Source organism: Tauraco erythrolophus, chromosome 8 (genome assembly GCF_009769465.1).
Source record: "Tauraco erythrolophus isolate bTauEry1 chromosome 8, bTauEry1.pri, whole genome shotgun sequence".
Taxonomy (NCBI): Eukaryota; Metazoa; Chordata; class Aves; order Musophagiformes; family Musophagidae; genus Tauraco; species Tauraco erythrolophus.
Genome location: NC_141472.1, coordinates 10,278,644 through 10,292,364, shown reverse-complemented (window position 1 = coordinate 10,292,364; position 13,721 = coordinate 10,278,644). Strand labels below are relative to the sequence as shown.

Here is a 13,721-nt window from a genome sequence, read left to right as displayed (position 1 = left end):
ACATCAGATGTCCTTCACAGCAGGCTACGTCCTTTTCTCTCAGGTCTTTGTATTCCCATGAGAGGGGAGATGTAAGAGGGAGGAACCCAATCTCCCAGGATACGTCTCTGCTTTTAACATTTCTCTGTCTTTGACAGTTGTCCTTCCCTGAACACACGTATCGGGGTGCGATCAGCAGATCCCCCGGGAGCGCTGGCTCGCAGGAGCGGCCAGCCGGCTGCTGAAGGCTTGTGGCAAGGCACGCTAGAGGAGTCCGCAGCAGCTCTAGCCTGACGTTTGTGGGCTCAACATCCGAAGCGCCTACACGAATAGGTGTGTGTTCATCTGAAAACACAGATGGGTATGTTAAAAAATCAGCCTAATAAGGACATGCTTCAAGTCTGAATACAGAAAATCCGGAAAGGGACTTAAAACATGCACTGGGCTGAGCGAGCCTCCTGCTCCACACACCCGTAACTCCCGCAGGGAGGCGAAAGAATTACGAGCCTTGGAGCAGATCTCCCCTCTGCCGCAGCAAACCACCTGGCAGGCTGCAGCTGGGCAAGAGAAAGCACCAAGGAAACTGCTCCTGATTTTAGGAGGTGATACCAGGGCTGCAGAACCCAACTCCCATAGTCTGCTCAGCCGCCTGCGAGAAGCGCTGGCTCACCTGCCTGTGCTGTGCCGAGAAGCTGGAGAAAAAAAAGAAAATAACTCTCCGCCTGATTTTCTTCATCAGTCTTCTTGGGATGCCTGTGCGTGCTGGAGAGCCTGCAGGTCAGCTCCAGGGCAAGCAGAGAGATAGCCTTAGAAAGGATTAAAAGAGAGGCTCAAGCTGTGATGCCAAATTCGTTTCCAAAGCATCCCGCAGCGTGGCAGGTAGCTGGGTATCGGTTGTTAGCTGATGTCCACACCTAGAAATGCAGCAAATTTACATTACTTTTCTATTTCTGTACTTTCCACGAGCAGGCGTTAGACGTGCTGTGAGGTCATCTGATGCTATGGGGTTTCTTTGTTTTGTTTTTTTTTTTTTGCTTTGATCTGTTTTGTGGATTTACGTTCCTCAGCTGTGCATGCAGGGTTTGTGGTACTGCAGGCAGCTGCCTGTGCTGGGCCAGGCTCAGCGGACACCTGGCCTCTCCCAGCTGCCTGCTCTGGGGAGGACAGAGGGACTCGCCACTCGTGAGCGGTTTCACGCAGAGGTGGTGACCCAAAGCAGAATCACGCAAGGTTTTCCACCGGCTGCAGGGTGTGCCAAGTTTGCCTGTGCACAAAATCTGGGCGTTTCAGAGCATCCCCATGCTCGTCTATGCTCTCCTTGCTAACATTGGCCCAGTCCCCTCCCTCTGTCCCCAGCTGCTCCCCTGCTATCGAGGCTTTCTCGTCAGACTCATACTTTAGGCTCACAGACAAACAGCATCTTTTGCTGTTCCCACCCCAGAATACCAGGACATAAAGGACAAACCACAACGCTGATACAAATATCAAATTAGTGACAACAGGAGCAAAAGTCTTCATTAGAGGAGTTTTCCACACTGTCAAGACACTGAGGCTGGGCAGGGCGAGCACTTTTATACTCCAGATTCTAACAGTTATTTAAGCAGAGGGACTTTCCTTTCCTGTGGGGATGGACTGAGGTGCACGCAGCCCGTTTTGCTCGGCCTGTAACCCATTGAGTTGCAGTGACCTGCTCCCTTACGGTTGTCCCTTCATGCCCTAATGCCTTGTTCTGCACAAGTGCTGGGCTCTGCCTCCAAAATAAACATGACAGAGGTAGGAAAATTGGTGTGAATTAACCCATTTCTTTTTTAAAAAAAAAAACACCAAACCTCTCCTTTCTAAAAAAAGACCCTGTTCAGAGACTATTATTCATGATAGCCTAACATCTGTTAATTTTAAAGTAGGAGTTTGAAGAAGGTTGTCAGTCCGTGGTTACCCTTTATTAAAATCCTACAAGTATGAGAATAACTACCTTTTATTGACTAGATAAATTATACGTACCAACAAAAATTCATCATAAATGTAAAGTCAGGGGCTTTTTTCTCTGGCTCTCACAATATCTTTTAGCATGCTTTATAACAGACAATATGCATGGCTTCCATTACGAAAAAAATGGTTAGTTGGCTGTGACAGGTTGTAATTAGACTGTAATATAAAGCAGGGCCAGTGTGACGCTCTGCTGTGTATATTATGCATATGCTGTGTATCGCAACAGGATCCCGGCCTTGGTTGCCTGTTCCTTGTGCCTGCCCTAATAACCATCATTAGCAACAAGAGCGGGTAAAAGCTCTTTTCTTTGCATATAAACTACAAAGTCGGCCTACGGGTTCCATAAAAAGAAAGTGGTGTTACACTGACCGTACCAAACAGGAGTGGTGCTAAGAAACGAGCTTCTCTCCAACGCTGGATTTGATCAGTGAGTTCCAAAAGCATCAAAGACAATTCAACACGGAAAAATGTCAGACCTGTGTATAAATCTAATTAGTTTTGAAGGTGCTCCCAGTACTTTCAGCAACCAGGTAGAGCTCATTTTTCTTCCCAGAGTTTGGAATTAAACACAGTTCCATGAGTCCGTAAGTTAGTTCAGCTTGCAAAAATGCAAGTTCATTTTTATTTTACCCAGACTGGCTTCTACTTTAATGCTGGACTGACTCCAAATCCCTGAAAGTGTTGAAGATACAATCAGCTACCCTATCTGAGGAAGGCCAGGGATGCTTCTAGATGGTGGAGATTGCAAGAGCCTGCTACCAAAGTATCTAAAGGACAGAGTAGTTAGCACAGCACGTAGAGTGGGAAGAGAGAAAAAAAAATATCTTTTTAAAATAATAATCAGAGATCGTGGTGGAATAGAAAGAGAGATGATATTGGATCACAGCAGAGCACGTAGGAGCAAAACCCAAAGATGAGTAGACTTATGAAAGATCTTGAAATCAAAAAGAAGCGTGACCATGGTCATGCAGGCACTCACAGAGAGGCGAAATTAAAAGGTGACAGTGAAGAAAGCTCAGTTTAGCTGTGCATTCTCTGCATGGGAGGGAGGTTTTGTGCCTACTAGGATGCCAGAGGGAAAGAGGCTGCAGAAGCCAACACAGGAGATGTTGGAGGAGATCTTTGGGTGGGAGGAGAGAAACCAAACATGAGGGCAATAGGTGTTATCTGAGCAGGGCTTTTCTGACCTCTTCTGAAGAACTGGTGATGAAGCTGGCGAGGAAAGGGCTCTGCTGGGCTTGTCGCAAGCTGGCGAATAGTCCCCGGTGGGACAGAGCCACGTGTCACCAGGGTGAAAGCTCTGGAAGGTCATTTCCCGTCTCCGGCTTTCTTTTCTTTCCTCTGTGAGCGGCTCCCGTTCAGATGCTGCGATAAAGCAGGTTTCTCATTTGCATTTTCCGAAACAGGCTCATGGGTTTGTTTGCTGTTTAAAAATTCTTTCCTATGACCTTGGCTGGAGAAAGCCCACAAATTCCTTCTGCTATTTGACTGGACTGCTCCTAGGAAGCGGAGAGAGGAACATTTCAGCAGTTCTCAGCCTGTGCACATCAGTGGCAGCTCCCCAGCATCTCCCAGGTTTCAGGTCCAAGAACTCAGCCTTTCAAGCTTTGGTATGAAAACCCACAGTACAGATAGGAACTATAACATCACGTGCGTCTAATTACCATTCCTCTGCTGCCCTAAAAATTAAGAGCAATACAAAATGATCCATGGGCTGTCACCCTCATGCCCTGTGTGTGTTGTGAAGGATTGATGTCACACTCGAGGGGGCACGTGGCGCACGAGGAAACAAAGACCCTGTTTTTTCCCAAGGCAACGACTCCTTGTGAAAGCTCTTGCAGCAGTTTGCTACAGCCCACGTCACTGAAAATGGTGCCAAACATTCAAAAGAGACAAGTGAAGATCCGAAAGGTCTGCAGAAAATAAAGCAAATCACCAGGGCTGGGATTTTCCGAGGGAAATTAAGTGCGACAACCTCGCTGAAGAGCAGACCTAAAATACCGTGAATATTGCTGTCTTGCTGTGACCAAATTAACTTTTGTGTGACTTAGAATAGACCTGACACCTCTGTATGTGGTCCAGAATAGCTTCATACAAATGCAAGACTCTTCCCTTCACTTCCATTAGGAAGGTTTTGTGCCTTAGGCAGCCTAACCACAGGCGAGACCCCCCCGCTAACGAAAGGGGGGTCTTAGCAAAGGGCTGAGGCTCCCAAATGCAGGTGTCAGACGTGAAAAAGCAAACTGGGCGTCACGGACACAGCACTTCATGGGAGGATGTACGAGATACGTTTTCTACCGAAAAAGCTCCCCTCTTTGTTCAAGAAAATCCAAGTGGTTTCATTTCTCTGCTGCAAAAAATTCGATTCCTCCTTCTAGCAGAAGGAAGCAGCGGGGATTTTAGGCAGAACGTTAACCCCAGAGAGAAGCCACCTCTGAAATACACCTACCTACACCAGTCACTCGCGGCTGCCTCTGAAAGGCTGGTTTGCTACTCAATCTAGTTCTGGCTTCAGCGAAGGAGAAGAAAAACAACCCACCGTTGATTTTGCAAGTCGTCATTCTGCGGAACAAACCCAGCAAACGCAGCATTTGTTTTGCTTCCTGGGGATCTGTCAGAGAGGTCACTGGAGAAGTGACAGAGATTTAGAACAGGAGATAAAGAGAACCTGTTTTCAGTTCAAGTGGTTGGTGCTTGCTGAAGCTACCCACCCACCCTAGATTTCTTCTTCCTACAAGAGTTTGGTGGAAGAATAAATCTTATCGAGGCCAAAACCTGGGAATTATGAAGTGGCTTTAATTCCCTGGGTTCAGAGCAGGCTCTTAAAGACTGATGATAACTGATAACCCTCCATGCAGACATGCATGGAGTGACAATTCACTTCACGCTTATTCAGGTGTGATGAAACGCAGAGGTGCCCGAGGCCCCTTCATGCCATGGGTGTAAGTCATCCCACGTACTACCCCTTCCAAGTCCCAGGCTCTTCTCGCTCCCCCATTCCCGTGCCCTCGTGCCTCCCTACAACCTCATCAGTCAACCGCGTCTTCCACGGTGACTAAAGACAACCCGTTTCTTGCACTGTGCCAAGATGGTTGCTGGTGTTCCCGTGTAGGGCAGAAGGACCCTAGAGACTCTTTCATGTCTGCATCCTATAGCAAGAAAAAACCTATCTGGGAAGCGATAAGATGTGAAAGGTTTTATCAGTTGTTTCCGCAACTTGCAGATGCCGCCTGCCCAGCACTGCCGTTGCTTTTCCTCTAGAGCGCACAAAGGCTCTAAGGCTATTTTTTCCCTTTGGAAGGAAAATAAATCGCTCCAATCAGCTGCTTTTCTTGAGGTGCTACAAAACGAACTACAGTGGCAATGTTATCACTGGTAACAGATTTAGCCTGCAGGACTGTGTGCTCATTTAAATGTTAACATTTAAAAATAGCTTCCCGTGGCACCGTGTAAATACAAGGTATGGCCAGCACAAGCAGATACAAACTGAGTGAAGTTTTATTGCTGGGAGTTATTTATTTCTGCATTTGGCAGCTACTGATGAAACCCTGCCCCATCACTCACCCAAGCCCCCTGTGCATCCAGGACTCCGGAGTGACTCCGAGAGAAGGAAGAGCGTGCAAGAGACATTACCATCTTAATGATTACGCTGATGCCCCTCGCTATAACACCTTCCTGCCACCCAAATACCTGGGAGGAATAAAGTGTTTACTATCTCGACAAACCGCTTGTGCCTGATTCACACCACCGACGGAATTACGGCAGTCCCTAAGAGCCCAGAGATGCCATCGTCATGCTCCTCCTTACCGTGCTACAGCTACAACCTGCTGATTCAGGCTTGATGGGATAGAAAAATGGGTTTGGAATCCACTATCTTCTCAAAATAAATAAAAAAATCAATCAATCAATCAATCAATCAATCACTAAATCGGTTGTTTTCTCTGAAAGCCTTTAGCTGGAAGGGGGAATCAGCAAATATTTTGTGTCATTCCCCCCAAAAATAAACTTTAAATACATGTGCTCAGATTTATAAATAAACCAACTGGAGAAGTGAGAGGAAGATGCGCAAGAGCAGGATGCTCTTGTCTGCTCAAAATTCCAAGCTCGCTGCTGAGGCGGAGGCCTTGCAGGAGCTCTTAAGGCTCCTGAGCTGGCCTAAACTGGACAGATCGAAGCCACATCCCTAGCAGAAGCTATCGTTCCTCCAGATGCCAAGGCTTTGCCCTGTAAGACTATCACAGCTTCTTGAACAATAGGTTTTTCCTCCTCTTCCCCTGTCCACAGAAATGATGCTTTCCTAAAATGCAGATACTTTCCTAAAATACTCAGGCTTAGTCCTGCTTGGCGCAAACCAGCTCATGCCATACAGTTAAATCTATCTGAGCTTACAACAAACTGAGAGCAGGATCCAGTAAGTAGCAATTAAACAAATTGCAGAGAAGAGATGCTGCGTCCTACCTCATGGGACCTTTTAGAAAACAAAGCTGAAGAGTTGGACAACTCTTGGCCTGAGTTGTCTTTGCAAGGAAAAAGGCTTCAGCGTACAAAGGAAGGTGCACTCAGAAATACAGGGATTTCTTCCACCTCTTGATCTAACAAAGGGCTGTCTGACCAAGGGAAACAGAAGGAGATCTATCGTGGCACTTCGCAAGTGCTCCTCGTTGGATCAGCATTCCTCACACCATGACTTTTTTGCCTATGCTCTGTCTTCCTGACCGATCGTGCTGTCTGGTATAGCTGGATGACATCCCAGGGCAGCTGCTCTGTAACAGTGTCATTATAGAATCACTGTAGAATGGGTTGGGTTGGAAGGGACCTCAAAGATCATCTAGATCCAACCCCCCTGCCATGGGCAGGACACCTTCCACTAGACCAGGTTGCTCAAAGCCTCATCCAACCTGGCCTTGAACACTTCCAGGGATGGGGCAGGCACAGCTTCTCTGGGCAGCCTGTTCCAGTGCCTCATCACCCTCCAAGGGAAGAATTTCTTCACTCTATCTAATTGAAATCTCCCCTCTTTCAGTTTAAAGCCATCACCCCTTGTCCTATCACAAGGGCACTACATGCCCTTGTCAAAAGTCCCTCTCCAGCTTTCTTGTAGCCCCTTTAGGTACTGGAAGGCTGCTAGAAGGTCTCCCTGGAGCCTTCTCTTCTCCAGGCTGAACAACCCCACTCTCTCAGCCTGTCTCCATAGGAGAGGTGCTCCAGCCCTTGGATCATTTATTGTTAGAGAGATAACAACATCAGAAGAGGCGAAGCAGCAACATTAAAGACTGACTGTCAGAGCTCAGAACAAGTTTTCAGGCCTGGCCTTTAGGAAAACTCTGTTTCTGATGTGAATTAAACTAGATCTAGAAATAGAAAAAGAAAAGATATGGAAGTCCTCATCATCAGTCTTAGAGGGTGGCTTTTCAGAGAAACCAGCTTTTAAGGTCATGGACTCATCTGCCAGGTGGCACATCTTGTTCAACTGAATCCTTACCACAGGTGGGCTTTTAGCTGCATTTGTTTCAAAAAAAAACCCACCCCAAACCAACCCAAACAAAACCCAAACCCAATCCCAAAACCACACATGCAGTTTCGTATGTGTACATGCAGGAGAAACCGTCCCAAATGCCAAAGGCTTGTCATTTCATATCTTCCTTAAAACAGAGGTTCTTTCATAATCCTGCAAACATAAGGAATGAGGGAAATGACAGGTCTTTGTTACAATGAAAGTTCCTGTTAGTTTCTTTGCCTGTTTTTGTGAGTCAGAGTGGCTACTGAAAAATAGGGAAAGCGTTTGGTCTTAAGTATCACACGTTCAGAGCATTAAGAGCAGCAGTAGGGCATCAAGAGCTGTATTGGCTGTGACACACTTAGGGTTCTGTAGGATCATCCCAAATATTTGCTGGAAGTTGAGTTTTTACTCACGTTAAATTTCTTTTTAACATTTAACAACAGACGGTAGTGCAAAAGCTAGAGGAGAAGAGAGGCTGGTCACGCTCCCCTCCTCTCCAAGCTGTTCCCGCAGTCGGCAGGGAATTGCCGAACTTACCCGTGTCCTTATTTAACGCTTCAGTCATTCTTCACACTCCTTTGCAGGAGACACCGGGGCTTTGAGACAGGTCTACCAGCAGGTACGCCGGGACTTGAGCGTGCTGTGAAGGAATACAAACACCAGCTAATTAAATCTATTGTTAAAACAATTTGTTTCTTGCTGGGGCCGAGCCATCTGAAAGCATTTAAACAAGGCAGGTCTCATTTCTGAGGGCAGACTGCCATCTTCACTCGGGAGCTCCTCGCCCTCCTCACTTCTGTTGGTTTAGATTTAAAGTACAGATCAGCAGCAGGGAAAGGATTTATATTGAAATAACATTAAAATAAACATCCAAGGCCCAAACTCTGAGGTCTCCCTTAGAAAGAGCAGCGTTTGGGAGGAAAATCCATTATTTAGCTAAAAAAATCACTACTAAACCAAATATCAGTTTCTCACACACCTTATATCATCTTCCCATACTCCCTATGCCAGCTTCTCACACTCCCCAGGCCAGCTGCTCACACGCTCTTTTCTTTTCTATCCTCTTTATTGGTGGTTCACAACTTCAGAAAGAACACAGGCTTAAATCATCAAGGCCAAACCCCAGCTGGAACTGTGTGTATGATTCCACAGGTCCCCAAATGGATTCCTCATCCCAGAAGGCACAAAAGGTAAAAACTCTAAAATATCTGCTGGTGGCAGTTCCCCAGTGTGTGCGCGGGCATGCCTGGCATACCCGTGAGCACAGAGGACCCACCAGACACCTTTGTTGTGTCACAAAGACACTGCCGCGCAACACTCCACGCTGTCACAATAGCTGGGTGAGCCCTGGAGCCTATAAAGGCACTTGTGGGCTTCGATTAAGCCCATTAGTGTCACTTGGGGCCAGGAGAGCAGGTGCTCCCGTCGCCAACTCACACATCATGCCAAAAACCGACGCAGGAGAGAAACTACTTCGTAAGCTGGGCTACAGGCTGGGTCACACGATAGGAGAGGGAACCTTCTCCAAGGTGAAAGTGGCCACCTCCGACAAATACAAGGGCCCCTTAGCCATCAAGGTGGTGGACCGGAAACAAGCATCCCCGGTCATTGTGCACAAGTTTCTGCCCCGGGAGCTCTCCATTGTGTGCAAGATCCGGCACCCCAACATCGTGCGTGTTTTCGAGATCATCGAGGTCTGCAATGGGAAGCTCTATGTTGTGATGGAGGCAGCAGACACTGACCTGCTGCAGGTGGTGCAGCAGCTGGGGAAGCTGCCCTGCGTCCCCAAGGCCCGGGACATCTTTGCGCAGGTCGTGGGGGCTGTGCGCTACCTGCATGACCGCAACTTGGTGCACAGGGACCTCAAGTGTGAGAACATCCTGCTGATCGCTGATGGCCGCCGGGCCAAGCTCAGTGACTTTGGATTCAGCAAGGAGGCCAATGGCTACCCGGACCTGAGCACCACATTCTGCGGGTCAGCAGCCTACACTTCCCCTGAGGTGCTGATGAACATCCCGTATGATGCCAAGAAGAATGACATTTGGAGCCTGGGGGTGGTACTCTACGTGATGGTGACGGGCCGCATACCCTTTGACAATACGTGCATCCGCAGCATGCCCCAGCAGCAGAAGGAAGGGGTGCGGTACCCAGAGGGGCTGCCCCCGCTGCCAGAGCCCTGCCAAGCTCTCATCGCTCAACTGCTCCAGTTCGACCCGGCCTCCCGGCCCGGCGCGGGGCAGGTGGCCAAGAACAGTTGGCTGAAGGGGGACATCTGAACGAGGAAAACCTCCCCGGAGATCCTGGGAAAGCAGTGACACTTTAGTGTAATCAATGCTGTTGTGAAAAAGCGTTTCTGTGGTTTATTGATCATTTTGAGCCCCAGGGTGCCTATATGTGGAGGTGATTGAACTTCACGCACCGGCAAGACGCCGTGCTCTCAGAAGGTGGTCAGATCCCTCCACAAAGGAGACACGTGAGCCTGCTGCGGGTTGGGTTTCGAGATGCACTGACCATGCTGAGCTAGCGGTAAGAGCAAAGCACGGGGCTGCTTACACCAGCAGCGGCTGCCTGACCACAGCAGCGGACCTGCACCCCCCGTCAGGCAGCTCAGGGCTCTCCTACCGAGCCAGCACAGCCAGGGCAGCATGATGAGGTGCAACATGCACCAGCACAGTCCTTTAGGTTGCCTGTTCCTTCATAAGTGTAACAAACACCGAAACTCCTGTGCTGCTCCTCACCCTCTGCCACCCTATGCGCAGGGCTGCCTGGGGCTGCAGGAGGTAAAGCTGCTCACACACGGGTCTTGGCTTGTCCTCAGCCTTGTTCCCCACTGAACTGTATTTGAGCTGGTGGGAGTGGAGAAGTCGTGGTCCTGCAAATTGCTACTGCAGAGAAAATGTCAATTTAGTATACCACTGTTTAGATCTCACAGTGATATTCACAGCTCAAATTCATAGCAGGATCTTTGCAGGCAACTGGGCAGCATCACCAAGCTGAAAGTTTTGGTATGGGCTTAAGATCCACACCTTACCTTCCACTATATCTTTCGGACGCTGATCCTTACCAACATTTGAGATCTCTGCCAAAAGATATTTGATGAGAAAGAAATGCCACTGAGGTCATGGAGAACCTGAAATGGGAAAGAGATAAAGATGGGAAGGAGAGCTGCTTTGCTAACACCTGCTGTCCAGCTTCTCCATAGAAAAGTTACCAATTCCTCTGAATACGACCCCCAAAATCTACTACAGATCCCTATCGGCAAGTCCTGTTTTCAAAGGGTTAATTAAAAGGCGGGAGCTGGCACCTGAGATGTGCTTTCATGAAACACTTCAAATCCCCTTTAAACAATCTCCGATCTAGCTTCCACCGAAGCTGAAGTCAAAGGGAAGGTTTCCAGTTGGGTGGTCCATCAGCCTTTGTGGGGCTGGTGCCACGCAGCAGACCCAGCGCAGCCCTGGCAGCAGCTCCCGCGGCCAGGCCACGTCCTGCACGAACCAACCAGCGCACGTGGTTCTGCTGGAAGAGGACAACACATCTCTGGTAAAGCAAACGTTTTGGGTCTATTAAAAGCAGCGCTTTAAGTAGAACAAGATGTGGCAGCAGAGCCAGCCCAAGGCTTTTCAGCACATGGGCTACAGTGAATTTTGCCACTCCCTAGAATGAAGATTTATTTTGTTCTCCTCCTTGCAGCTGTGAAGTAAAACTTCATAGCAGCAGCAGCAAAGTCCAAAGTAGACAGAGTAAGGGATAGGAGGGGTGTCTTGGGGCCATCTGTGGCTAGGGAGACAGGCTTGGGAAGGATCAGAAGGATGCTGGGGATGGAAAAGAAGGAGAGAAGTCATAAGGATGTGCGAAGTGAGGAGGTGGATTTTGGGGTAGTGAGGTTTTCAGCAGGGCTCAACGTTCCTTTTCCTACTCACCTTCCAACCACCCTGTCAGCCTCATTCCTCTCCAAAGCCACCACCTTCCTTTGGGAGAACTCCCCAGGATGTCCAGGTACCTTCTCATCTCCATCCCCTGCCTCGCTCCAGCCCTTGCTTACCTCCAGGTTCCTCCTCACAACCTGGGAAGCAGAAATCTGGTGCCAAATCCAGTGCTACCGTATTCCCTCTCCTTTCACTTTCTTTTAATTTTCATTTGTCAAAGACCAAGCTAATACAAAACAAGTCATTCTAAACCCCAGACCCCATTAATCTCCCCTCAGCTCCCCATTCTCCTAAACGATCGCGTCTGTTGAGGACATGAGTTGGGACAGACGACTGATGTTTTGCAAGGATGGGACCCCTCGAGTGGCCTGGGAAAGCAGCGGGGTTCAGGTGGTTAGTGGCTGGAAGGAGCCACTGGTGGCTCGGACGGTTGCCCCACTGCCCTCGCCTGCTCCATGCAGATGGTGATCTCACAGGGCCCGGTGCTAACGATCTCAAAGCGGTCCTGAGACGGTGAAAATAGTCTGTTATGAATCTAATTATGCAGATTAAAAATAAAAATCGCAGTTAAAGAGTCTGAACCAATTCTTACTTAATTTGCACCAGTGGAAAAATCAGTTTCGAAGGAGAGGACAACCAGAGGTGCTGAGCAGGCTGGGGAGGAGGCTCCTCGGTTGTGCCCCGGCGGAGGACTCCGCGAGCATCCCTCCCCTCCTCGCTCTGTGCCAGAGGGACTCCTGAGGTCTCTGTGTGCTGAGCCTGTGGTTTCCCTCAGCTTATTTCCCCCTCAGAAGGGCAGAAATGCTTTTTACCCTTCCTGGGAGGTACACGGCCGATGGAAGTGCCCCTTCCCTGACTTCTGGCAGATAAGCCCTGCTCTCCTGGCCGTGAATCACAGTGCCCTGTCTTTCGGGAGAGCCCTTGAACTTTGAAAGGGCACCCGTGGGAGGCATAAAGAGCTACGCTGGGTTATCAATATCCCCATCAGTCCCACCGGAGTCATTCTGCAACATGACTGTCCTCCCCGGGCTGTTTGCAACGTATTGGTGCCATACCATCTGGAGACAAAGGGTCCTTGTCTAATATCAGCACCAAATAAATAACTTTCTACGGGGTAGCTGATCACCATACAAGATACACCATAAACATCCTTTATTTAATCCATGATTTAGCTAGGCAGCGTGGGCTCCTAGGATAAGCAACAGCAGCGAGCAACGAGATCTGCAGCACACGAATCATAAAGGTCTATTTCCAAGGAACACCTGCCCCAAGAGGGCAGTGTGATATTAGATATACTTCATGGCTCGTGAGCACCCGCCGCCTGAGCAGTGGGGCGCAGGCATGCCCATCCCTCCATCCCAGCCCAGGCTGGCGTGCCTGGCTTCCACGCTCTGCAGTGACCATCACTAAGTCAAGGGGACCGCCTGGTCTCTGCTTTCGATGGATTCGTTTCCCTTTTAGGGAAACACGTGAGCAGGAAAGCAGCAAAAAGCTCAGTTTTCTGGAAAGCAAAGCAACAAATGCAACGCGAGGTCTTCTGCTACTTGTGTGAGCAAATCCGTGCTCGCTGCCCACCCAAACCACCCACGGTCAGCCTCAGCCTGCCTTGGCCGCTTTCCTCTCAGGGTCACGGCTAGTTTCTTGCTTGGTTTCTCAGGCAGTTTCTTTGATTCTCAGAAAAGCCCATTTAGTTAGATGTTGGATGGAGCAGACTTCAGCAAACGGCCCTTCAGGGTGGTCCCTGTTGCTGCCTCCAGCCTTGCTTCCAAAATGTCTTCTTGCTTACCTCCCTCTTTGGTATGTACATACCCAACTATCTGATCCAAGATTACCTCCTTCTGCTATCTTGAGTTTGTCTTTCCCAATTTTCCAAGTCTCGGCCTAAGCTTTCTCATCAGTTTTGACAGCTCTGAAGCTTTCTGGTTTGCATCTCTATCCTGTTCTCCCCTTTAATTCCATCCCTGCCAGACTCTCGTGCAGGACTGGCTTATCCAGGGCTAACCAGACCCGTGGGAGAAGCCTTCTCAGTGGTTATCTGAGCACCTTCAGGAAGCGTTTTAGCACATGACTTCAGAGCAACTAGTGAAATCAGTCTCTGACAACTTCCGTTTAAAGGTATTTAAACATCTTCTCCACAGCCATAACACTGCCATCAACTTTCCAACTCTTGTGTACCACAGGCTGTTGTAGCCTAATTACAGGCCAAATTCTGCAGTCCTTAATTGGCCACAAATTGATTGCAATAGGTGCCAGACAACTAAATCTCTTTCTGAATACATAATGCTCTGCAATGAGGTTCTCCACAGGCAGGTAAGTAAATCAGCATG

The 13,721-nt window shown here is 48.8% G+C and overlaps 1 protein-coding gene across 1 annotated transcript; it reads left to right on the top strand.

Annotated features, from left to right (window-relative positions):
• Positions 1 to 8,910: 8,910 nt before the first annotated feature.
• On the top strand, positions 8,911 to 9,744 carry LOC147528347 (testis-specific serine/threonine-protein kinase 6-like). The gene has a single exon (XM_086615962.1). It carries the CDS (start codon positions 8,911 to 8,913, stop codon positions 9,742 to 9,744), a length of 834 nt encoding a protein of 277 aa, XP_086472088.1.
• Positions 9,745 to 13,721: the final 3,977 nt, after the last annotated feature.